This window comes from Cetorhinus maximus, chromosome 25, assembly GCF_964194155.1.
Source record: "Cetorhinus maximus chromosome 25, sCetMax3.hap1.1, whole genome shotgun sequence".
Lineage (NCBI taxonomy): Eukaryota > Metazoa > Chordata > Chondrichthyes > Lamniformes > Cetorhinidae > Cetorhinus > Cetorhinus maximus.
The window spans coordinates 43,909,416-43,936,661 of NC_135903.1; the positions used below are offsets into that span (position 1 = coordinate 43,909,416).

Below are 27,246 nucleotides of genomic sequence, written 5' to 3' on the forward strand. Positions count from 1 at the left end.
GTGTCTGCGTGTGTGTGTTTGTGTGTCTGCGTGTGTGTGTCTGCGTGTGTGTGTCTGCGTGTAAGCGTGATTATGTGTTTGTGTCAGTGGAATTGTGTGTATGTGTGATTGGGTTAATCTGTATGTGTATGTGTCTGCATGTGTGCGTGTGTCTAAGTAGTGTGTGTGTGGTGTGGGTGTGGTGTGTGTGTGTGTGTGTGTGGGTTTCTGTGGGTTTGTGTGTGGGTGTGTGTATGTGTGTGTGTGTGGGGGTTTGTGTGTGGGTGTGTGTATGTGTGTGTGTGGGGGTTTGTGTGTGGGTGTGTGTGTGTGGGTTTGTGCGTGGGTTTATGTGTGTGTGTGTGGGCATGTGGGTTTGTGTGTGTGTGTGTGGGTTTGTGTGTGTGTGGGTTTGTGTGTGGGTGTGTGTATGTGTGTGTGTGGGGGGGTTTGTGTGTGGGTTTGTGTATGGGTGTGTGTGGGTTTGTGTGTGTGTGGGTGTGTGTGTTTCTGTGGGTGTGTGTGGGTGTGTGTATGTGTGTGTGTGGGTGTGTTTGTGTGTGGGTGTGGTGTGTGGGTGTGTTTGTGTGTGGGTGTGGGTGTGTGTGGGTGTGTGTGTGTGTGTGTGGTGTGGGTGTGTGTGTGTGGGTTTGTGTGTCGGTGTGTGTATGTGTGTGTGTGGGTTTGTGGGTGTGTGTGTGTATGTGTGTGTGGGTTTGTGGGTGTGTGTGTGTGGGTGTATGTGTGTGTGTGTGTGTGTATGTGTGTGTGTGTGTGGGTTTGTGTGTGGGTGTGTGTGTGGGTTTGTGTGTGTGTGTGGGTGTGGTGTGGGTTTGTGTGTGGGTGTGTGGGTGTGTGGGTTTGTGTGTGGGTTTGTGTGTGGGTGTGTGTGTGTGCGCTAGGGCTGGAGTGCTCCACTCTCCATCTCCCTCCTTGTTCCAGACCAGGTGTGAGTCCTGCTCTAGACCCTTCATTCAATTGCATTTTGCTACCCTCTCTTATTTGTGAGTGTTCTCCTTACATCAATCTACCTGGATCCATGATTACCTCCGGAAGGCTGACAAAAATAAGGACAACAAAATGAGCTTCAAAGAGATTAAAAACCTGCTGAAGATGATCAACATTGAGACAGGCGATGAATATGCTTACCAGGTCTTCAAGGTAAGAACCTGCCTGACTGGAGGGAGAGCATCGTTGTGGAACTCTGTGACTATCAGTGATTTTGGTTATATCTGCATGGGCACAACTGTTTGCTTTGTGAATCTCTGACTGTTTTTACAGTCAAACGTCACTGTAACAAACCCAACATGTTTAGGTATGAAGGGACACTTCAAGTGGTTTGAGTTTAATGTTAATTAAGTGCACGGTCTCCCTGCGTGTTTGTAAGGCAGGATCGTGGGTGATGTGGGTCAAAATCCTGGAACTCCCTCCCTAACAGCACTGTGGGTGTACCTACACCACATGGACTGCAGCGGTTCAAGAAGGCAGCTCACCACCACCTTCTCAAGGGCAACTAGGGATGGGCAATAAATGCTGGCCCAGCCAGTGAATTAATGAATTAACAGCATTCCATTCATATTGGAGTATTTTAGCTCTGAGGCTGTTGGTAGAACAAGGTTATCAATACTCAGCAGACAAAGGCTTCAACTCACTTCAGTCCGAAGCACAGGTAAGGTGATCACGATGAGTGCCCATTCCCAGCCATCCTGTTGGTTACCTGTGCCACCAGGCTTCCTGACATCTTTATATTAGATTTGCCAACTTCACTAGCCCTTCCTGTTTAATGCGCTGATGGTTTCAGATGCCCTGCTTGGGTGCCCACACTTTTTGAGCTATACCCCTGTCATCCTGATTGATTGCTGGTGAGTGGGTGGATACCTATGTAACTTCTGAATTGTGAATGTTGGGACAGAAATGAGGGCTGGATTCTCTAACGCTCCTGAAACGAGAAAGCGCTTTCTACACCCTCATTTTCATCGTAGCACCAACCTACTACAAACAGCAGCGTTAGTCCTGAAGTTCAAATTGCCAACTCCTCTGGGGTTCTCGTTAGGCTTTATTTACAGGTTAATGATGGTCCACAGGTCAGTGGTGTGGAAATCGCAGAATCATGGAATCAGAGAGGTTTATGGCACAGGAAGTCATTCAGCCCATTGTGTCTGTGATGGCTCCTCAAGTGGATGTTGAAGCCTCTACAAACCTTTCAGACAGTGAGTTCCAGATTCCCGTTACCTCTTGAACTCCCCTCTGATAGTTTTGCCAATTACTTTCAATTCATGTCCTCTAGGTATTGACCTCTCTGTTAAGGGAAATAGGTCCTTTCCATCCACTCCATTCCCAGCCCCACATAATCTCATACATCTCAATCAGATCCCCCCTCAGTCTCCTCTGCCCCAAACAAAACAACCCCAGCCTATCCAATCTTCCTCATAGCTAAAATTCTTCATCCTGACATCATCCTCATAAATCTCTGCTGTATCCTCACTAGTGCAATCACATCCTTTCTGTAATGCGGTGACCAGAACTATATGCAGTACTCTAGCTGTGGTCTAAATAATGTTTCATACAATTCTAGCATAACCTCCCTGCTCTTATATTCTACGTCTCAGTGAACAAAGGAAAGTATCCCATAGGCAGTCTTAACCATCTTACTCTTAACTACCTCATGTCCTAGTCCTGCTACCTTCAGGGACCTGTGAACATGCACTCCCAGGTCCCACTTCTCTTCCCTTCCCTCGTTTACCCCCCACCAATACATTATCTCACACTCTGGATTGAATCTGATTTGCCGCTTATTCTGTCCACTGCTCCTTTCTTCCTCACTGTCAACTGCACGACCATTACTTGTAATTTCTGGGGATCTGAAAGTAGTTTTCAACAAAAGGCAAAATAGTGGAGAAAGTGAAACATTGAGGATGTGAGGATTCCACAGCTCCGGCTGGGAATGATCCCGGATCGGGCAGCATCTGGAACCCTTCGTACAGAGAAAAAACACCACGGGTACAGCTTGGCTACTTGTACATCCTGATGGAAAAATATAGGAGCAGCGGTGGGGAGTGAGGGATGGGGGTAGGGTGAGAGGCAGGGTGAGGAGCAGGGGTGTGTGAGGGGTGGGGTTGGTGTGAAGGGTGGGGAGGGTGAGGTGAGGAATGGGGTGGCGTGAGGGGTAGGGGTGAGGGGTAGGGGTGAGGTGAGTGGGTGGTGTGAGATGAGGGGGTGGTGTGAGGTGAGGGGGTGGTGTGTGACGGGGAGGGGCTGGGAGGAGGGAGGTGTGTAAGGGGTGGGGTTGCAGTGAAGGGTGGGGGAGTGAGGAGTAGGGAGGGTGAGGGGTGGGAGTGGGATGAGGCAATGGGGTAGGTGAGGGATGGGGCGGGTAAGGGATGGGAGTGGGTGACGGATGGTTGAGGGGTGGGGTGGGTAGGGGTGGGGTTGTGTGAGGACCGGTGTGAGTGAGGGGTGGGAGGTGTCAGGGGCGGGGGTATGAGGGGGGGTGTGAGGGGGTGGGTGTTGGGGGGGGTGTGAGGGGGGTGAGGGGGGGTGTGAGGGGGTGTGTGTGGGGGGGGTGGGTGTGAGGGGGGGTGAGGGGGGGCGTGGGGGGAGTGGGTGTGAGGGGGGGGGTGAGGGTGGGTGTGAGGGCCGCTGATCTGCAACCATCAGTTGCTCACCTTTGTTTTACAGCAACAACTGATATTTATATGGCACCTTTAAAATAATGAAACATCCCACAAGATGTTTGACAGGAACATTATAAAATAAACTCTGACACCCGGCCACACGGGGAGATATTGGGCCAGATGGACCAAAAGCTTGGTCAAAGAGGTTAGGTTTAAGGAGTAAAAACAGGAAATGCTGGAAATACTCAGCAGGTCAGGCAGCATCTGTGGAGAGAGAAACAGTTTCTGCTTTTATTTTAGGTTTCCAGCATCTGCAGGATTCTGCTTTTCGATTAGGCTTTAAGGAGTGTTTTAAAGGGAGAAAGCGAGGCGGAGAGGCGGAGAGGCGGAGAGGCGGAGAGGCTGAGAGGCTGAGAGGCGGAGAGAGAGGCAGAGAGGCGGAGAGGCGGAGAGGCGGAGAGGGGGAGAGGCTGAGAGGCTGAGAGGCGGAGAGGCGGAGAGAGAGGCAGAGAGGCGGAGAGGCGGAGAGGCGGAGAGGCGGAGAGGCTGAGAGGCTGAGAGGCTGAGAGGCTGAGAGGCTGAGAGGCTGAGAGGCTGAGAGGCTGAGAGGCTGAGAGGCTGAGAGGCGGAGAGGCGGAGAGGCGGAGAGGCAGGCTGAGAGGCTGAGAGGCGGAGAGGCTGAGAGGCAGAGAGAGAGGCAGAGAGAGAGGCAGAGAGAGAGGCAGAGAGGCGGAGAGGCGGAGAGGCAGAGAGGCGGAGAGAGAGGCAGAGAAGCGGAGAGGCTGAGGGAGGGAATTCCAGAGCATGGGGCTTAGGCAGCTGGAGGCACAGCCGCCAATGGTGGAGTGATTAAAATTGGGGATGCGCAAGGGGCCAGAATGAGAGGGTTGTGAGGCTGGAGGAGATTATAGAAATAGAGAGGGGCAAGACCGTGGAGGGATTTGCAAAAAAGGAACTGAATTTTAAAATCAGCACATTGCTTGAGCGCAGGGGTGATAGGGGGACAGCACTTTCTGCCAGTTCAGGCAGGGGCAGCCAAGGTTTGGATGTCCTCAAGTTTACAGAGGATGGAATGTGGGCAACCAGCCAAGGATACAGTGGAATAGTCACACCCAGAGGTAATAAAGACCTGAATGAGGGTCTCAGCAGCAGATGAGCTGAGAAAGGGGTAAAAGTAGGTGGTGTTACCGAGGTGGAAATAGACAGCCATGGTGATGACACCAACACGAGTTTAGAAGCTCATTTCGGGATCAAGGTTGCAAACAGACTGGCTTAATCTCCGGCTGTTGCCAGGAAGAGGGATGGAGTCAGTAACTAGGGAATGAAGTTTGGAGCGAGGGCCAAAAACAGTGGCCTTGCCCATATATTTAATTGGAGGAAATTTCTGCTCACCCAGTTCTGGGTGTCCGATAAACAGTTTGATTATTTAGCAACAGTGGAGGAGTTGAGAGAGGTGGTGAGGTAGATCTGGGTATCATCAGCATACATCTGAAAACTAACACTGTACCTTTGAATGATATCACCAAGGAGCAACATGTAGATGAGAAATAGGAGGGGTCAAGGATAGATCCCTGGGAGATACCAGAGGGAATAGGGAGAGAAGCCATTGCAAGTGATCCTCTGACTATGATTAGATCGATAAGAATGGAACCAGGTGAGGGCAGTCCCAGCCAGCTAGGCAACAGCGAAGAGGGTGGTGTGGTCAACAGTGTCGAAGGCTGCAGACAGGCTGAGTAGGATCAGGAGGGAAAGTTTACCTGTTCACAGTTACACAGGATGTGACTTTGATAAGAGTCATTTTGATACTGTGGCAGGGGCCGAAACCTGATTGGAGGGATTGAAACGTGGAATTCAGGAAAAGATGGGAACGAATTTGGGAGACAGCAACACATTTCAGGACTTTGGAGGAGAAAGGGAGGTTAGAGATGGGATGTGAGGACAGTGGGTTCAAGGATTTATTTTTGAGCAGGGTGATGACAGCAGGTTAAAGGAGAGAGGGACGACACCTGAAGAGAGAGAACTGTTTACAATATTGGCTAACAGGAGGGTTAAACCATGTTAGCATCAGAGGAAGCAAGACCAGGCTGAAGGTCTGGGATGGGGGAAAGGGCTGGGGGGCAGGAGTACACATGGGATGGAAATTGGGGTAAATTCGTGCTTTATATTAACATGGTTCTGCTTCCATCTGCTTGGATCTCGGTTCAGACCAGGTCAGAATGTGGATCTTGCCAATGTAGTGCGAATTCCAATATTAGAAAGTTCAGATTATTTGAAGCATCATGTCTTCAGTTATGGTAAATGTGATACAAAGTGAAAGACACCCAATAGTTGCATTGGGGTGGTCGGTGTCTGGTGTCTCAGTGAATCACTGCAGTTACCATCAACAGTGGAACTGCAGCATTGATTGCACAGAATGAGGAAGGAAAGATCTTGCATTTAATCAGCACCTTTCATCACATCAGGACCACCCAATCACTTTACAGCCTATGAGGTGTTGCTTTATTGTGGACACGGGAGATTTGAAATATAAACTGAAAATGCTGCAAAACCTCAGCAGGTCGGGCAGCGTCTGTGGAGAGAGGAACAGAGTCAACGTTTCGAGTCCAATATGACTTCTTTGGAATTGAAGATGAGTCATATTGGACTTGAAATGTTAACTCTGTTTCTCTCTCCAAAGGTATTGTTTAAAGTGCTGTCGCTGTTGTAACGCAACAAATGCAGCAGCCCATTTGTGCACAGCAAGCTCCCAGAAATAATAGTGTGATTATAACCAGACAACATGTTTTAGTGATGTTGGTTGGGGTATAAATGTTAGTCAGGATGCCGGGGAGTACTCCCCTGATATTCTTTGAAATAGTGCCAAGGGATCTTTAATATTCACCAGAAAGGGCAGAGTGGGCCTCGGTTAAACATCCCATCCAAAAGGCCATGGGACTGCTGTGCGTGTCAGTCTGGATTTTTTGCTTAAGTCTCTAGAGTGGGACTTGAACCCCTGACTTTCAGACACAAGGATGAGAATGTTCACACCGAAATCCAGCTGACACCTGAGAATTTTGAGCTTTTGCGGCCGTGATAAGGATTTAACAGAGAGTCATTGAACCAATTCACAGCTCTGCCTGCTTCATGAGATAAGCCAGAGATATTATGCAGTGACCAGCTATATAATTACAATGTTTAACAGCTGCCCGCAGAGAGCATAAACATGCTGAATGTAGATGGGTAACTGAGCACTGACACATCCTGAGGCCCAGGATCAAACCACAGGTGAGCGATGGCAGGAGGGGGATTTCGGGGTGGGGTTCATGGGGTAGGGGATTTGGCAGCAAGGGCAAGGGGGTGACTTTCAGAGGCCCCCCTTCCAAATGCTGGGTCCCCTCCCCCCCACCTCTGTGGAAGCCCACAAGCGGACCTTGGCGGGGTTTTGCTTTATCGGCTTCCTGCCTGGCACCATTTAAAGGCCTCAATTGGTGATGGGGCAAGAAGTTCGTCCACAAGCCATCCCACCAGAGACTTAAACGGGAAAGGCGGGAAAACTACAGGGTCCTTAACCATCACCCAGTACTCATCCCACCCAATGAAATGCCCTCCAGCCAGCAAACTTGCCATAGGGGAGAGCATGAAATTCCACCCAAAGGGACCAGCACAGCAGCATAAACACTGAGATAAAAGCAAAAAACTGCGGATGCTGGAAATCCAAAACAAAAACAAAAATACCTGGAAAAACTCAGCAGGTCTGACAGCATCTGCGGAGAGGAACACAGATAACGTTTCGAGTCCGTATGACTCTTCAACAGAACAGAGCATAAACACTGCTTCAATTCCGTTCCACCAGGTTAACTAACCAGTGTCATTGGAGCCCTGCAAACACTGTGGCAATGGACAGACAGCACACAGGCGGGAGTGAGTTACAGACTCGAATCTAATCCAGGGTTCATGGCATGGAGAATAACAGATACCCAGGAGTGAGTTGCACATTGTAATGTAATTGAGGGACCCAGGGTGCTTACATATAGAATAACAGATACCCAGGAGTGAGTTACAGGATGGAATCTGATTCAGGAGTTCAGGTGATTTCTTCTTAGGCAGTCCCTTGGGTTTGCGGATGACTTGCTTCTGCTCTGGTTCAGTGGGTTCTGAGGTGGCTGATGAGTCCAGTGTGATCTACAGGCTCTGTCACAAACAGGGAGGAGGTGCTCGAAGGGCTGGGTAGATGAAATGTTTTGGACACCTTGACTTCTCCTCTCCATGTTCCCAATGAAGTCTCTCGATGTGTTCAGTGCCTTCCTGAATAAACCTTCTCTATTTTGATTAGTCACAGTCCAGGGACTGCCATGAGTCAATGGGGATGTTTAACTTCTGAAGGAATGTGGTGATGACATCCCTGAGGTGCTGCCTGGGAGACTCCTGCTGTGACCAAGTTCTGAGTAGAGCAGTTACTTCGGGAGTCTGGTGTCAGGCGTATGAACAGCCTGTCCCGCTCAGCGGAGCTGGTTTTGAATGATTGGTACCTCAATGCTGGGCGTGGGAGAGGATGCTGCTGTTGGCCTGTCTTTCTCACCGATGGATTTGGAGGACCTTGCGAAGGCAGCACTGGTTGTACTTCTCCAGCGCTTCGAGGTGCCTGCTGTAGCTTGCCAAAGTCTCCGAAGCATGGGGATCACCGCTCCCCAGTAAACCATGACCTTAGCCTCCGCTTTGACATCCTGGACTTAAGTACCGAAGGCTGGGCTGGCACGTTAGAGATGATGATGAAATTTGTTGTTCATATCTGTCTTTGAATCGAGGCGCTTTCATGGTTTATGCAGAATAACAGATACCTGGGATCGGTGATTGTGATGTCATTGGCTGCCAATCCCAAGTGGCCGTGTTAGGTGGGGTCAGACTAAGTCTGCAATGAAGCTGAAATCAGATTCAGAGATAAAAACAAAAAGCTAAAAGCTACTGCGGATGCTGGAAAGGGTCATGAAGACTCGAAACGTTAACTGATTTCTTCTCTACCGATGCTGCCAGACCTGCTGAGTTTTTCCAGGTAATTCTGTTTTTGTTTCAGATTCAGAGTGCAGGATTTGTGAATTTAGACTTGGAAAAGTTCCTGGGTCGAGAGACACATGGAGCAGTTAAAGCACATGCATTTTCCTTGCCTGGTCGACAGCCTCAACGTATAAGCTTGGGGGGGCACCGAGCATGGCTGACCAGGAGTCACTCCCGCTCTTACCACCTGCCACAGGCGGGTTGGAGATTTGCATATTGGTAATCAAATTAATATAAAAGCAAAATACTGCGGATACTGGAAATCTGAACAAAAACAAAAATAGCTGGAAAAACTCAGCAGGTCTGACAGCATCTGTGGAGAGGAACACAGTTAACGTTTCGAGTCCATATGACTCTTCATCAGAACTGAGGGAATATAGAAATGAGGTGAAATATAAGCTGGTAGAGGGGGATGGGACGGGTAGAGCTGGATAGAGGGCCAAATCTAATTGTTTGGCTGTGTTATGAACACACCTCCCTCAGCCATCAAATCCTAGAGTGGGACTCAATCCCGGAGCTTGTGGCTCAGGGTCAGGGATGCTACCCACTGCATCACAAGACTTCCTGTCAACATGGGAAGTGAGGTAAATAAGGTTGGTGAGCTGCAGGCACAAATAACCACGTGGGATTATGAGGGCCAGCAGTCCCATTGGTTAGGTAACACATCAATTCTCACAACACCTGACCTTCCCAGGCAAATTGTGTGTTTCCTGATTGGTTGATGGGACTGACAGTCATACAGCCTTTTCTCCCGTCTCATGCGATACATCCACAGATACTGAGGGAAGTGAGAGTGGGAATTGTGGAGGCACTGGCCATAATTTTCCAGCCTTCCTTAGACTCAGGGGTGGTGTCAGAGGACTGGGAAATTGCAAATGTCACACCCTTGTCCAAAAAAACAGGTAAAGATAAACCCAGCACTATAGGCCAGTCAGCGTAACCTCAGCAGTGGGGAAACTTCTAGAAATTATAATCTGGGACAAAATTAATAGTCACACGGTCAGATGAGGTTAATTAAGGAAAGCCAGCATGGATTTGTTAAGGGAAAATCATGTTTAACTAACTTGCCGGAGTTTTTTGAAGAGACAATAGAGAGTGTTGATGAGGGCAATGATGTTGATGTGATGTACATGGATTCCCAGATGGCATTTGACACAGTGCCACACAACAGACTTGTGAGCAAAGTTACAGATCATGGAATAAAAGGGACAGTAGCAACATGGATATGGAATTGGCTGAGTGACAGGAAACAGAGTAATGGTTAATGGATTTTTTTTAGACTGGAGAAAGGTTTGTAGTGGAGCTCCCCAGGGGTCAGAGTTGGGACCCTTGCTTTTCTTGATATATATTAATGACCTAGACTGTGGTGTGCAGGGCACAATTTCAAAATCTGAGGATGAAACAAAACTTGAAGGATTGTGAAGTGTGAGGAGGATAGTGTAGAACTTCAGCAGGTCATAGGAGGATGGAGGAATGGGCAGACCAGTGACAGATGAAATTTAATGCAGAGAAGAGTGAAGTGATTCATTTTGTTAGGAAGCACATGAAGAGACAATGTAAAATAAAGGGTACAATTCTAATGGGGGTGCAGGAGCAGAGGGTCCTGGTTATATATGTGCAAAAATCATTTATGGTGGCGGGACAGTTGTAGAGGGCAGTTATTAAATCATACAGTATTCTAGGCTTTATTAATAGGGGCATAGGGTACAAGAGCAGGGAGATAATGTTGAACTTGTGTAAGTCACTAGTTCGGCCTCAGCTGGAGTATTGCGTCCAGTTCAAGGTAACACACTTTAGGAAGGATATGAAGACATTGGAGTGAGTGCAGAAAAGATTCATGAGAATGGTTCCTGGGATGAAGAATTTCAGTTATGTAGCTAGAATGGGGAATTCGGGACTGTTTTTCTTGGAGGAAAGAATGTTGAGAGGAGAATTGATAGAGATGTTCAGAATCACGAGGGGTCTATTCCCGTTGGTGGAAGGATCGAGAACCAAGGGGCACTGTTTTAAGGTAATTGGGAAAAGGAGCAATGGCGACATGCGGAGAAACTTTTTCACGCAGCTAGTGGTTAATATCTGGAACGTATTGCCTGAGAGTGTGGTGGAGGCAGGTTCAATTGACGCATCCCAGGGGGAATTGGATAATTATCTGAAAAGCAAGAATGTGCAGGTTATGGGAAGAAGATGGGGAAGTGGCACTAGGTGAATTACTCATTCAGAGAGCCAGCGCAGACACAATGGGCCGAATGGCCTCCTGTGTTGTAACAATTCTGTAAAGTTCCCTAATCTCCAATATTGGGCCAGATGTAGCTGAGATCATCACAATCCTAATAATGGACTCAATTCTAAGTGGGGAACACAGAAACGGCCGCAGTGATACATTGATCCCGACTTTCCCAGAGCTAGCCAATTAAAAAGCTGCCACCAGTTCAGGGTGATGGGCAGATCCAGGAGACCCAGTCAAATGCAGTAATGTCTGAGTGGTGTGAGGAGGAGCAGGGAAATGCACCTCAAGATGACGGCACTTTCTGAAAAATGAGAAGATTGTAAAAAATGAGTGTAGGGACAGCTGCCAGGTGATCAAGGCAGAGAGGGAGCCCCTTCACAGGAAGGCTTGCACCTTCACTGTGGCCCCCCTGATCGCCATGGCTCAAGAGGATGGGAGGGTGTGCAGTTAACAGAGGCCTTGCTGCCCCCCAGCCTCCACCTGCTGCTCGGAGGCTGTCTCCAGGCAACACCGGGCCTCAGACTCAGTGGGATGCCCATCCGCCATTGGCAAGATTGATGTCACCAAATTGCCCCAATTGGGCACTTAATTTAAACCTAATTAGCTCCCTGTTGCTGCCAAGTGGATAGCCGGTGACAATCAGGCCCCTGCCTCTGACAAGACCACTCAGACACAGGGAGACACCCCGACACGCGATTCTTTAATATCGCTCATGATGTCACCACTAAACCCACCAGGAAAATTCAGCCCATTGTTTTTAATCCCTTCTGGTTTCTATCCCGCATTACTCACAGAGCAACATTGGAAAGGACAACTCCAAACCAAGACACTCATTCAATAGGATCAGCTTAAAGGAAAGAAATCACAACAGCCCACCTGTTTTAACTCCCTGAGGATTGGTAAACCTGAGCTCTGTCCGTGAAAATATGGTTTTCACTGCTGGGGCAGACTCAGCCTCTCTGTGGAAGAAACTGTCCTTATTTTTAGGAGGTTACTGGAATGGCTCAAAAGGGAATGCTGATGTGGAATCAGCTGGGGGAGGTGGGGTGGTTGGGTTTGGGTTGGGCCAGTGTTTGAAACCAGACTCCCTTTCTACACCCTCTTCCCCCACCCCAACAGAAAAAATACCGACAACTGACAGGGATGTGGAACATGGAGCTGCAGTTAGTATTTCAGGACAGGTTTGCTGCCAATTTGCCCTCTGGCACTATTTCAGGCATGTGGAGAAGCAGAAGAAATGTGAGTTGCTATTGGCATCAGTCTGAAACATGAGGCCATATTTAGCATCTGCAACAGCCCACATGTTACCTCCCAGCTCTGCCTGATCCAATCATATTTCATGTAAACAGTTTAAACCCTGCCTATAGCTTTTCACCCTGTGGAGGGATTGATTCTGTCAGTCTAGCTATTCTTGGCAAATATTTCTTAAATATTTCTTCAAGGACTTCTATTCCTTTTAATGTAGGGCAGCAGAGGTAACCTGGAGTAAAGATAGTCTCAGAGTGCCAGAATGGAGAAGGGTAAAATGTCATTGTGTAATACACCAGATAAATACTGAAAGGAAACATTCATTAAAGATGCCTTTATAACAAGGTCCTCTACCCAAACATGACCCTAACCCATACCTTAATTGATACTCTCGCTGCTCTCCTGCTCAGTCACTGCAGAGACCTATTTTCCCATGGACTTTTGGAAATGTGGTGGATTTTGTGAAATTAGCAGTTACCAACTCTGCTTCAGCATATCCCAAAAGTTTCAGCTTTACATATTTATTCTCTAGCGTCTCACCTGGCCTCTCTTCGCCATTTAATCAACTTCGAACTAATAAACAAAGTGTTCAAAGAAAATTTTAAAAGTACTCCATACCCTGCAACTACTATGATCATTTTCTGACTGTTCCTGACAATACAGACCCAAAGATTCGTGTTTAACTCCTGGAGACTTTGAGGCAATCCGGGAGGGTTGGGAACTCCAGCAGCGAGTGCAAATCTAAAAAGTGGGGGGGTGGTCCTGGTGTTGCTCTGCCTAAACCAGGCCCACAGTCTCAAGATCCTTTGGCAGTCCCTGGTAGACTGAAAGGCCCAGGCCAGTGCCTGAAGGAGGCTTCCCTTTGATGAGGTGTGTCATCCGTCTGACTTCAAATCAATAAAGGTTGATAATTTCTTCCCTTTTTGTTTGGCTTTGGAGAAAATCATAGTTTCTTTAGGAGAAGGAAGTGATTCCTGGAGGGACGTTCAGGGCTCTTTGATTGATGTTTTAGCTGAAACTGGATTTTAAATCATGATTTTGGGTGTTTAGGCACCTTTGGAGATTAGTGTTTCCTTTAAGTCTGATCCTATTTAATGAGTGTCTTGGTTGGGGGTTGTTTTGTCAGATGTACACATACTTGGTGACGTTTGTCATTGCAGAGCTTAAGTTAGTGTCTGTCAGCTTTAGAAAATAGTTACGGCAGTTTGAGACTAAACCCATGGCGCTGATAATGGATCACCCTGCTTCCACAGGATATGTGGACCCCTGGCAACAAAACTTTTGCAATAAAGTATATTACATTGTGCATGTGGCCAACAATGGATTGCAGGAAAAACACAGGGCGTCACATTCAGGATCATTTCAGTGTCCAAGGAGCTGATTTGAATACAATTTGACTGCTATTGGTCGCCCACTGGCACCTTCTCTGTTTCTCACGTATGAATCCAGACTGTGTGATTCAGCGTAGTATCTACAGAGCAGAGAGAAAACTGTTCCCACTGGTGGAAGGATTGAAAACCAGAGGGCACAGATTTAAGGTAATTGGCAAAAGAAGCAATGGAGACATGAGGAAAAACTTTTTCAAGCAGTGAGCGGTTAAAGTCAGGAATGCGCTGCCTGAGAGTGTGGCAGAGGCAGGTTCAATCAAGGCATCAAGAGGGAATTGGATTATTATCTGAAAAAGAAGAATGCAGGAGAGGGCAAGGGGGTGGCACTAGGCAAATTACTCATTCGGGGAGCTGGTGCAGACACAATGGGCTGAATCTTGCATGCTGTAACAATTCTGTGCTTCTGTTTTACTATCAGTTTGTTTCTGTCCTCATTCACAGGCTGTAATTGTGCAGCTTCTAATAGGAGGTGATTGGTGATAATTAGGAGTGAAAATGCCATTGTCCCACTTGTCTTTTTAGATCCAGAGTAACCAAGGCCCTTGTACTCAAACAATGCTCCCAGCTCAGATCAGCTCAAACATTATTCCCCCAATCGCTCAGTGGGTTTATCCAGGGCTTACTGATCTATACAGACTCCACAAAGAACTCAGGTTCTATCCCTGGTCAGGACTGAGCTCATCCAGGGCTTCTGGGTTACAGAGAGGAAATATCAGCCAGGATTGCTACTCCTGCTGGTTATCCAGACCTCAGCACCACCCCCTTCCCTGGTGGACAACCTCCCTGTGGAGGTGACAGGTAAGGAGAACCTTAGCCTTGAGACTCCACCCACTCCTGCTCATACAAACATACAAACATACAAATTAGGAGCAGGAGGAGGCCACTCGGCCCTTCGAGCCTGCTCCACCATTGAACAGGATCACGGATGATCTGATTGTAACCTCAACCCCACTTTCCTGCCTACCCCCGGTAACCTTTCACCCCCTTGTTAATCAACAATCTATCTAGCTCTGCCTTAAAAATATTCAGAGACTCTGCTTCCACTGTCTTTTAAGGAAGAGAGTTCCAAAGACTCACAAACCCTCAGAGAAAAAATGTCTCCTCATCTCTGTTGTGCCAACATAATCTGTGGAAACAAACCCCAGCAACGTTTTGAGTCTACAAAAATGGCAACTGCATTTTGAGTGTTATACTTTCCATGATCTCGGTTGTCAGTACTGAGGCAGTGCTGCACTGCCACAGGTGCCATCTTTTGGATGAGCAATGAAACCTTTGCTGCTCTGTCTGCCCACCCGAGTGAACGTTAAAGATTCAATGGCATCATTTCAAAGAAGAGCAGGGGAGCTCTCCCCAGTGTCCTGGCTAATATTTATCCCTCAATCAACATCACAACAACAGACTATCTGGTCATTATCACATTGCTGTTTGTGGGAGCTTACTGTGAGCAAATTGGCTGCCACATTTCACACAACACACAACAGCACGTTCAAAAGTATTGAGCAGTTTATTGGTTGTAAAGTGCTTTGGGATATCCTGCGGATGTGACAGGTGCTATATAAATACAAGTCTTCCTCATTTTCACATGTTATAATGAGAGCCATCGACACTGCAGCCCTATGTTTCCTGTTCTACACACACGTTGCACTCAGTAAACCAGATTGAGATGTATAATTGGAACCTGCTGTTCAAAGCAGCTGAGACAGGTAGTGAGGAGTTCCTCAGCCTGAGGGGTACAGAGTTTCAGAAGCAATTTCCGCAACATATTTTGCAGACATATTTTTCCATTTTGCCTCCACACACCTGGACTTGGTGCTCACTGCTTCAGACAGGATGGGAACTCATGTCTATACCCACACCCCTCCCCGAGGGACCTCAGGAGCAGTGCAGGGTGGAGGAGGGGCAGTGCAGGGTGGAGGAGGAGGGGCAGTTCAGGGCGGAGGAGGGGCAGTTCAGGGTGGAGGAGGGGCAGGGCAGGGTGGAGGAGGGGCAGTGCAGGGCGGAGGAGGGGCAGTGCAGGATGGAGGAGGGGCAGGGCAGGGTGGAGGAGGAGGGGCAGTGCAGGGTGGAGGAGGGGCAGTGCAGGGCGGAGGAGGGGCAGGGCAGGGTGGAGGAGGAGGGGCAGTGCAGGGTGGAGGAGGGGCAGTGCAGGGCGGAGGAGGGGCAGTGCAGGGCGGAGGAGGGGCAGTGCAGGGTGGAGGAGGGGCAGTGCAGGACGGAGGAGGGGCAGTGCAGGACGGAGGAGGGGCAGTGCAGGACGGAGGAGGGGCAGTGCAGGGCGGAGGAGGGGCAGTGCAGGGCGGAGGAGGGGCAGTGCAGGGCGGAGGAGGGGCAGGGCAGGGTGGAGGAGGGGCAGTGCAGGGCGGAGGAGGGGCAGGGCAGGGCGGAGGAGGGGCAGGGCAGGGCGGAGGAGGGGCAGTGCAGGGCGGAGGAGGGGCAGGGCAGGGCGGAGGAGGGGCAGGGCAGGGCGGAGGAGGGGCAGGGCAGGGTGGAGGAGGGGCAGGGCAGGGTGGAGCGAATGAGAGGATGGGTTCCACTCACTCCCCCATGGAAGATCCAGGCAGCATGGGCCATATTGGAGCCTTACTGAGGGGGGTATTTATTCAAAGGGTACGTTTCACTAATGAGGCAAGAGAACCACAATGACAGCTCGAACTTACAAAGCACCCTGAATGTAGAAGGTGCTTCATAGAAGCGTTACCAAAAATAAATGGAGGCTGAACCAAAGAAGCAACTGTTAGGTGGGGTTATGAAAGGGAATGATTTCATTGAGAGATTATAAGGGGCATGGACAGGGTGGTTAGGGAGCAGCTGTGCCCCTTAGTTGAAGGGTCAGTCACGAGGGGGCATAAGTTCAAGGTGAGGGGCAGGAGGTTTAGGGGGGATGTGAGGAAAAAGTTTAGGGGGGATGTGAGGAAAAACTTTTTTACCCAGAGGGTGGTGATGGTCTGGAATGCGCTGCCTGGGAGGGTGGTGGAGGCGGGTTGCCTCACATCCTTTAAAAAGTACCTGGATGAGCACTTGGCACGTCATAACATTCAAGGCTATGAGCCAAGTGCTGGTAAATGGGATTAGGTAGGTAGGTCAGGTGTTTCTCACGTGTCGGTGCAGACTCGATGGGCCGAAGGGCCTCTTCTGCACTGTGATTCTGTGATTCTGTGATTGTGAGAGCCTTTCAGCAGGAGAGGGAGCTAGTGAGGTAAAGGGTGACAGGCTGACAATCCCAGAGGGTGGGGACCCGGTGCTGAAGGTACAGCCAGTGGTGCAGCGGAGGGAGGGGTTGTACCAGAATTGGAGAAATGGATTTGTCTGGGGTTTTAGAGCCAGAGGAGATTACAGGGATAGGGAGGAGTGAGGCCATGGAGGGATTTAAACATGAGGATGAGAATTTTAATGACTGGATCAGCAAGGACAGGGCTGAGGATATGGGCAGCAGAGTCAGCTGTTGCATGAGGAGTTGCTGTCACACTCATTTAATCACACTGTGAGGAGGAGCTCTCAGTGTCATCAGATCCAGGAGTTACTGGGAGGAGGTTTTCACAATGACTGATACACAGCGACAGAGGAGAATGTCAGAGCACAGCTCATCATCAGCATTTCCTCATCTATGAAACACAGCCTGGAAAATTAGCACTTTTCCCCCAAATATTTATCTTACAACACAACAATTCATCACCCCTCTTTGGCCCAAAGGTAATCCTCACTTGAGTGATTAATTCTGTACAGAATAAGCGTCCCCTCTCCTACATTAAACTCCATGAAAAGGATATCAATGCAATAGGGACAAAGTGAACACAAGCTAACTGCTGTCTCCCCAAGCCATGGGCTCAGAAGTCAGCTCTGTGCTGTCCTGAGAAGTGGCTGAATCAGGCACTTGGACTCTATCCATTGGGCCCTGGTGGATGGAGAAGATTTGTGACCTTCATTCATCTATTGTACACACTCATTCTACAAAGTCCTGGGATGATAGCAAGTGCCTCCTCCAATAGGCTGCCTTATCTTAGTTAATGTTGCTCCCCAGCCCTGCAGACAAGCCAGTAATGAGCATCATGGTGCTCGATGGGACCAATAAGATTTGCTGAGAGGTGGATCGGTCAGATAAGGAACCACTCAGCTAACAACACAAATTTAGACACTTTCTGCATCCAGGGCAACTCAATTTTCTTTAATCTTTCATGGGATATGGGTGTCTCTGGCTAGGCCAGCATTTATTGCCCATCCCTAATTGCCCTTGAGAAGATGGTGAAGAGCTGCCTTCTTGAACCACCGCAGTCCATTCCTCCAGCAGGTGAGAGCTGACAGGTCGATGATCAAACACCTCGTGCCACTCAGGCACTTAACTTGACAGGGCCTCCTAACTGATTAAATGGCCCCCACCACCAAACTCACCCCGGAGGGGGAGGGGGGGTGAAGGCATTAAATTCACCCATTCACACACTTTCACTCACTCACGCACAAACGCTCACAAACACTGGCATAAACACTCTCACACTCAGGTACACAAACACTCACACAAACACATACACACACCCACAAATACACACACTCACACACAAATACACATACCAGACATATACACAGACAAATTTACATGAACAGATACAGTCGCAGAAACACACGCCCACTCACACACTTGCACAAATACTCTCACAGTCAGGTACAGAAACACTCACACAAACACACACACACACCCGCCACACACACAAACACTCACACCACCCCCCCGCCCCACACACACACACACAAACACACACACACACACCCGCCACACACACAAACACTCACACCACCCCCCCGCCCCACACACACACACACTCACACAAACACACACACACACTCCCGCCACACACACAAACATCCCCCCCCCACACACAAACACACACACACTCCCGCCACACACACAAACATCCCCCCCCCACACACAAACACACACACACCCCGCGCCCCCCCCTCCTCCCACACACACACACGTGCACACACTGGCATGCACTTACAAACCCTCACAGAAACACACTCACGCTCCACAGACACTCTCAGAAATGCCACACATAGGGCAGGATTTAATACTCCCCCCCCGAGGCGAGTTTGGAGGCAGGGGGCATTTAATCGGGTAGGAGGGCACAGTCTTCCCATCTCTGCCCCAATTAAATCTGAGGCAGGAAGGCTCATGAACGGCCTTCCTGCCCTGCCTCCAGCTAATGACCACTTAAGGGTCTCATCCCACCCTCATTGGGATTGAACCAGTGGTGGGTGGGGCGGTCATCGTGTGGGAAGCCCGAAAAGCACACGGGCTCCCGGGGGCCAGGGGTCCCTTGTTCAAAGATAACCAGTGCCTCATCAAGGAACCCGGCATTGGGAAGGGGGAACCACTGAGAGCCAGCCCCACCTCCCCAAGTCTCCCATGATCCCCACTGCACCCTCGCTCACCTGTGGCCTGGGACCCTTGGCAATCCTTGGCTTTTCCTTGGGTGTATTGTTGGCAGCTGCCACCGCTCCTGCTGGCTCTCCCTGCAATGCAGCAACTCTCAGGGGAGGTGGGAGTCCTTAAACCTGGGGAAGACCTGCCGCCAGCCACTTCAGCCCCTGTTTGGCCCTCAATTTGAGAGGCCCTCCCCAAAGAAGTGAGGCGAGGCTCCCTGTGGCTCTCCAGGCAGGACAGGCAAGATCCCCACTGCCTCAATTAAATACCACCCATACAGCCAATGTGTAGAGAGAGAGCCTTTCATTAATGTCTCAGATAAATCTCAATCATCTCTCTTACCTCCTGCAGCAATGTGACAAATCCAAAACAAACAAATTGGAAGAGCAAGAGATCGAGGAGTTTTGCAAGTTCCTGATGCAGCGACCGGAATTGGAGGAGATCTTTAACTATTACTCAGGAGAGGACCAGATCCTGACTGTCAGTGAGATGAAGAATTTTTTAAAGGAACAGAACGAAATTGCCACTGACGAAAATGTGGTGACGATTATACACAAATTCGAGCTGAACGAAACAGGTATGGGAAATCTTCACCTTTCTATTGTTTACACTGGGTTCACAGCTGTACAGCTGTTAATAATAATGCTTTGGTTTATGTAGCTCTGTCCTGTCAAAACTTCTCAAAGTGAATATTTTGTGCAGTGCGGAAACTACTTCCAGGGAGATGAATATAGTGGCCACTTTACAACAAGAACTTCCCACCAACAGCCTGGTGAAGGATGTCCTGTCTGTTTTTACATGCTGACTTTAAAGCTTAGGAGGACTTCCTGTTCTCCTTCACTGTGAATCTGAACCACCAGAACAGAACCTGACGTTGCAGCGCTCCCTCAGCTCTGCACCGCACTGTAACCCCACATTAGCTGCTCAAATGCTAGCATGGAGAGTTCCAACGCACAACCTTCTAGCCTAGAGACAAGGATGCTACCAACTGAACCAGCAAGTGGTGGTCAGCAAGTGATGTTGGTGTAAATAATTAATTAACTGGCAGCCTAAACCATCCTAGTTTCTGATACTAGGGCGCTAGTTATCTGCTATTAATAACTGGCTCCAATTGCATTCCACAGGTGTAAGGTTGATGCTGTCAGTGATTTTCCTCTGCTAGCCCATCCTCTAATGAAACCAACAGTCCCAGGATATCACATCTACCAAAAAATGCTCCAAGCTCATTCAGAAGATGGTGATTCTAAGGGTAAGGCTCCTATGGGACCCAACCCTGCAAAATCTATTTGGAAGGAACCACAGTTGAAGTGCAGTCTGCCTGACTGAACAATGACATGGTGATACCTCTTTGGAGGGCCACGTCCATTTGAAAGTCAATACAATCCCAAGCGGGCATTCCTGACACTTTGCAACATTGATGTTGGTACTGGCATTCTCAAAGGAGAGTGAGCTAAAAACCCAATCCCCAGCCTTACCCCCCTACCCTTAAATATTTCTCGTATTAAATATTTATCCACATCTCTTGTAAAAGTACTTCTGAATGCTGTTTTCCCTGCTCCTGTAGTGTAATTATTAAAATGTGCACATCCTGTTTCCCCCATGTTTTCTGCTGTTTTGTGCAAATCCTGAAACATTCCTGACTCTCCCAATTCATCCTGTGGTGATTGACAATGTCAGGATTGCCCCACCTCCTCCTAGTTCCCTCCATCTCTCTACACAGACATGAAAGCCCCCCACCCACCCAATCCCACATACCCCCGCTAACTCTACCTATTTTAATAAATAATCATCTGTGCAATTATATAGCACTGTATCACATTGAAACCACTCAAAGTGCCTTGGAAAATGAGTGCCAAAGTGCAGTGACTGTTGTTATGTAAACAAGCATTATGGGGTCAAATTTAACCTGCTTGTCAGTAAACTGATGGGATTGGATGTATAGCTGCTTTTATAACCTGGCCGTATTTAATCTCCAGTAAAGAATGATATTTGGACAGGGTAAATCCAGCGTCCCAACATACATGACATTTGTTATGAATACGAAGTTTATGAGATTGTTATATGTTAGAATTGTCTCTTGAAGACAAAATGGAAGAATGAGAGGAGTCATGTGACCTGCTCTGAATTCCACCCAACAACAAGTCTGGGTGGCTTGGTTGTTAAGGGTAAAAGGGAGCCCAGGTTGATTTACTGGGAAGAAAGTGAAAGGTGTTCACACTGCAAACAATGGTAAGAGCAGCTGTGTTGACTGTGGGTAGACTGTTAGCTTTCAAATCTCACAAGGAGATGTAAGGAATGTCAGTTTTATAAATGGTTAGACTTTAAACTGTCTGTTTAATTTTAAGATAGGATGGAGTTGGAAGTCTAGAGGATAGCTAATTAGCATTTCTACCAGGATGGAAGGCTCATGTGATTCATATTGCCTTGGAGATGAGCTTTGGGAAAGGGAAAGTCAATAGAAAGCCATTATAGTATCAGGCTGTGGGTTTCCTAAGATACCCCTGCACCTCACAGATCCAAGTCAATCTGCAGCCATCTGAGAGACAGAGAACAGGAGATAAAGGCAGCCAGTTCTACATCTGAAGCAGAGAAAATGCTGACTCTATTGGAAGATTCACCTAATTCGAGCTTGAGTCGGTATAACCCTCACAGTGAGAGTCAGTTCTGAGATTAAAAGATAGCTGGCTGGGAAAGGGAAAATGAAGCAAGCCATCTTGAGCTGAAAATCACTTTGGGCAGGTTCCTGGAGAATGAAGTGTTCCACTTAAGGAACAGCATAAAATATAACTAATATAACTAGAGGGAGATTTTCCACTGTGTTCAAAGCTAAGTGGGGAATTTCTTGACTGTGGTTTAGACTATCAGCTCACCTAATGAATAATGTTTAGAGAATGTTGCTTTTAATTTGTTTGTTACAGTAAAATTCTTAAAACTTGAAATCTTGTTGTGTGACCCTTCTAGTCAATCACTGGAAATTCAAATGTCTTTTTCAAAGTTATCAGTCTGTATGGGGATTGTAAAATATGACATTAGCATCCTGGGAAATGTTGCTACATTAAGAGTACTGTATAATTGTAACTTGTTGCTGTTGTTACTTCCTGCTCCAACTCAAACAGAAATGGGATAAATGATCAGTTATTCTGTTTTTGATGGTGCTTGTTGAAGGGGAATATTGATCCACGCACATATTAAAGGTACTTTTCGTTGGTTCAGTCATTGGGCCGAATTTTTGTGAAGGAGATGGGAAACATAAATCAGGAGAGTTTCTGTCTCCGAAAACCCATCTCCATTAAGGAAGGCGGGGAGGTGGGGCTGGGATGGAGTTGGGCCCACCACTACTTGAGGCAAGCCCAAGGCAGCAATGGAGGGGGCGGATGGTGAGGCAGGCTGGATGGCCCACTTCTGTTTACCAGGAGATCAGCCCAGTTGTAATCATGAATGTCAGGCTCTCAAGCCCTCGCCCTCTCTCCTTCCGCCCACTTCCATGTCCCCATGCCCCCTCCTTGCACCTTTATACCTTCCATGCCCCCTCATATTTCCCTTGCCTTTCATATTCCTCATGCCTTCTCCATGTCCTCTATTCATCCTGCATACCCACTCTCCCAGTATCCACTATATGCAGAACCAATGAGCCATTGGCAGGTCTGACATGCCTTTGAAATACTTATCTGGCACAATAAGCAAGGAGGCTTTGAAAATTTCCTTTGCAAACATCTGTTCGGCTTACAACTTTAGAAAAGTGTCAATCAATCACAGCCATTCACAATGGCATTGAAAAATTCTTCAAAGAAAGATCTGGTTTTTACAAGATAATAAAGATTTCATTCAAATAGTGAAAGCTGTATAACAGACCCCTGATGAAAGGTAAGTGGATTAGTCATTCATGGAGCTCAGCCAAGCATTCAAAATGAGGCCATCTAGCAACTGTATCAACAGAAGCAGTTAGACCAGAACATTTTTCAGGGAATGTTCAATTGCTGGGTTTTTTTTTGGTTCCTCACTTGGGACTAGGGCTTTCTCTTAGTTCAAGACTCATCTGAAAAGCGATGAACCACGTCTGATGAAACAGGCCCAACACCATCAAAATTGTGGGGGCTTTGAATTACCTGCCCCTGAAATGGAGCCATCAAGGGCAAGATGCAGCTACCTACACCTTTATCCCACGGTGGCCAAAATTGCCTAATGGGAATGGGTGTGAGAATCCCAGAATCAGCTTCTGCCCACCATTTCTAAAGCCTCCAGACTCAAGCCAGCTTCACAAAAATCCGGGCCAATAGCACACTTCCCACAGTCATGACCTGAGCATAAAATGTAGACTGACATTTCAGTGCAGTACTGAGGGACTGTTGCATTGTCAGAGGCATTGTCTTTTGGACACCCTCTCAGGTGGACCCATGGTGTTCTTCAAAGAAGAGGAGGAGAGCTCTGCACTGGGTGCTGGTCAATATTTAGTTCTTGACCAACATCACTGAAATAGATTATCTAGTCATTATCTTATTGGTGTTTGTGGGATCTTTCTGTGCAACATGGTCGCCGCGTTTCCTAAATTACAGCAGGGATTACACTTCAAAAGTACTTTGTTGGCTGTAAAGTGCTATGGTCATGAAAGGCGCTGTATAAATGCAAGTCTTTTTTTCAGGGAGATACTGACCCTTTACGAGTCAATAAAAGGGCGATGTTAAATATTCCTAATTTGTTATAAGTGAAAACACAGAAAGGGCAGGAGAGTGAATGAACGAATGAGGTGTCGAGTGACTGATGCAGTTGCTGTCTGATTGAGGTGATTCCTCAATCCCCAACACTGGGGTAGGGAGCATGGAATGGAGAATGGTGGAACAGAGTTATAGTCCTCTCTCCAGCATGGTTCACTGCTTGCTGTTAGCATTGGCTAATGGAATCCGAATTTACATTTCTACTTCACACAGGTTAATCAGAGACTGGTGGATTTTATGTAGGTTGTGCTAAGACAGCTGTATTTGGGTGTGTTTTACTGGGAGTATATCCTGATGTATTACTGCGTATTAAGGAATTGATTTATGATTCACTTCTTAAAGACTATTTAATATTGAAATATCCAAGGTTAATTGAGCATAGAGCCTGTGCAATAAAACTTAAATGTATAGTTAGAGAACAGTGCTTAAAATAAAAACAGAAAGTGCTGGAAATACTCCACAAGTCCAGCTGCATCTGTGGAGAGATAAAGAGAGTTAATGTTTCAAGTCCAATATAGCTACTTTAACATCAGGCCTGGTGATGGTTTGGTCAGGCACATCCCAGTTTTGAGGTAAGTTAATTGGACCCTTATTGAATCTTATATATTTATATAAACCCCCTCCCTGTTCACTTTTTCTCTCAGCCATTCTTTGTAACAATCCATATATTTGTACATTATCTGATTATAAAACTCCAAATAAGGAGAATTTAATGATCTTGTTAATTATAAATAATTGCAATTTTCCCTACATGATGATTTATTTTTCCATTGGGCTAATGACATCGATATAACTCCTGTACTGTGGTATTCTTGTTATACATAATTACTGTTCTAGCAACTGAAAGCTTTAGTAATAGCTCTGATTCTGATTATATGGTGTTGGTGCTGGTGTTCCCATGCATACGCTGCCCTTGTCCTTCTAGGTAGTACAGAAACAAGGTCAGCAGATACATGGGAACACTGCTACCTGGAAGTTCCCTTCCAAGTCACACACCATCCTGACTTGGAAATATATCGCCGTTCCTTCACTGTCGCTGGGTCAAAATCCTGGTACTCTGTCCCTAACAGCACTGTGGATGTACCTACACCATGTGGACTGCAGTAGTTCAAGAAGGCAGCTCACCACCACCTTCTCAAGGGCAACTAGGGATGGGCAATAAATGCTGGCCCAGCCAGTGACACCCACATCCCGTGAATGAATTAAAAAAAAACCTCGACTCTCAGGACTTCAACATTGACCTTCCCAGTATAGTGCAGTTTCCTCCCTCTGTCCCCCACAAGCCTTCATGGGGCTTCCACCTCACCCTCCTTCCGTCGGTCAGCCAAGCTCCTTTCCCCTTACATAGCTGCCACCTGATCTCAATGCATCAATGCCCCCTCCCCTGTGGTTTAACAAAGTTCCTCATACTAGTAGACCAAATACACCAGGAAGACCACCTCACCTACTGCATGTCACCTTTAACCAGTCGTGAATCTGAATGCACATGTTTCTCATTTGCTGCATTCTTAATTCTGAAGGTACAATTTAATCTGGCAAAATTGTGTTTTAATGAGCATGCATGGCATGCTAACCATCCAGGACAAAGCAGCCCCCTTGATTAGCACTCCTTCCACAAACATTCACTCCCTCCACCACCGACACACAGTAGCAGCAGTGTGTGTACCACCTACAAGATGCACTGCAGGTACTCACCATGGCTCCTTAGGCAGCACCTTCCAAATCCCACAACTACTACCATCTAGAAGAACAAGGGCGGCAGATGCATGGGAACACCACCACCTAGAAGTTCCCCTCCAATCCACTCACCATCCTGACTGGGAAATATATTCACTGTCGCTGGGTCAAAATCCTGGAACTCCCTCCCTAACAGCACTGTGGGTGTACCTACACCACATGGACTGCAGCGGTTCCAGAAGGCAGCTCACCACCACCTTCTCATGGGTAATTAGGGACGGGCAATAAATGCTGGCCCAGCCAGTGAAACCCACATCCCGTAAAATAAATTTGAAAGAAGTAGAGGTTCCCGCTGTTTGCAGTTGGGAAGCACAATCCGCCCTCAATCTGTCGCCAGCTGAATAACCAACTTCCACCCCCTCCCCACCTCGGGAAGCTGAAAGTTTGCCTCCCACTCCATTAAATGCCCTGCTTGCCTCATTTCCCACTCCTGGGAACTTCGCAAGATTCTGCCTCAGTTCCGCTGTCTCCCATAGAACTGCCCAGTTCCGAAGAAGAACCATGTCGGACTCGGAGCGTTGACTCTTGCTCATGCCAGAGATGCTGCTGGGCCTGCTGAGATTTTCCAGCACTTTCTCTTTTCATTTCAGACCTTCCTTTTTGGCCGAGGTAAAGCAGATTGCTCAGTCATTGTCCATCCAGCTCTGCATTAAGGATCAAAATGGATTTCTACCCATTGGATTTTATTTCCCGCAATTAAGAAAATGTATCACTAACTAAGGCCTTAACTGCAACACAGCTGTGTGACTGTTGTCCTTTTCCAAGATGGCCGTGTGCCTTCAAGGCCAAGTATAGATTGTTCCTATGAGCTAATGCGGTGATTCCTGTTGTTCAAGTCCCACAATGCATTGTGGTGTTGGGCACTGACAATTCACAACGAGAGAGCCCAGAATAAAAATGTTTCACATTTGACCATTTCCCTTTTGGCAAAAGCAATCCTCATGAAAGAGCAGCCGCACAGAGGATACGTTGGCAGTCACAACACCTAAAAATGATTCATTCATTTGAAAAAAGTACCACAAGCTGATGATTAAGAGCAAGTGGAAAAATTTAACACACAAGTCCCGACAACCATGGGAAATTGCACAACAAGGCTGAATTGGGCCAAGTGACAGAGATGGAGAAAAATATAGTAGAGACCAAAGAGGGGAGGGATCATAGGGCAGAATTTTCAGGTCGGCGTGCGTGGGCGGGCCCGACACGCCAACGTGTAAAATGACATGTGATGAGGTCAGGCGTGTGTCCTGACATCACCGCGCGCCATCGTGATATTTCAGAAGGCGGCCGCGCTATGAGAGTTCCGAGGTGTGCCCGCCATTAATTAACAGGCCAGTTAAGGCCCTTGAGGCCGCAAGTGAAGATGATTTTTCACAGCCCGTGCGATTTTCTGTGCGTCGCACGGGCTAAACGGGTAGGCCACATTTTTAAAAACTTCATCCACGGGCAGGATAAGAGGGGTGAGTAGGTTCGGGAATGCAAGTTGTTAGAACTTTAGATTATTACTTGCAGCTATTTGCTTGTGTGAACAGGACAACTTCATTTCGTTTCAGAGCTGCTTTGACAGGAATAACCGGCTTCAGTTCAGGATTCTGGAGGAATCATAACACTTTGGGCCTTCCAGGTATCAGACAGCCTTCCCTTACCCTGGGAATGGGGATTGTGGTCTCCGCATCTACTCTGAGGAGGAAGAGAGGGCCAGAAGGGAGAGGAGGCTAGGAGTTCATATTCAGCCTCCAGGGGAGCCACCTCTGGGAGGAGAGGCACAGGCACAAGGGGCGCAGGGCCAACAGGAAGTCCAAGGCAGAAGGGGCTGCAGAAGACGCCACTATCCTGCTACCAGGGTTTACAGGCAGTGAAGCAGCTACCTTAATATGTCTGAGGTGCAATACCGAAG

At 47.8% G+C, this 27,246-nt stretch overlaps 1 protein-coding gene across 1 annotated transcript in view; it reads left to right on the forward strand.

The window, feature by feature from the left end:
• The window catches only part of LOC144668091 (1-phosphatidylinositol 4,5-bisphosphate phosphodiesterase delta-3-like), a 200,989-nt gene that overhangs the window by 61,416 nt on the left and 112,327 nt on the right, over positions 1-27,246 (forward strand). The window contains exons 4-5 of the mRNA XM_078529869.1: positions 1,011-1,140; positions 19,255-19,480. Of these exons, the coding sequence (XP_078385995.1) occupies positions 1,011-1,140; positions 19,255-19,480 (356 nt within the window). The remainder of the gene's footprint in view (positions 1-1,010; positions 1,141-19,254; positions 19,481-27,246) is intronic.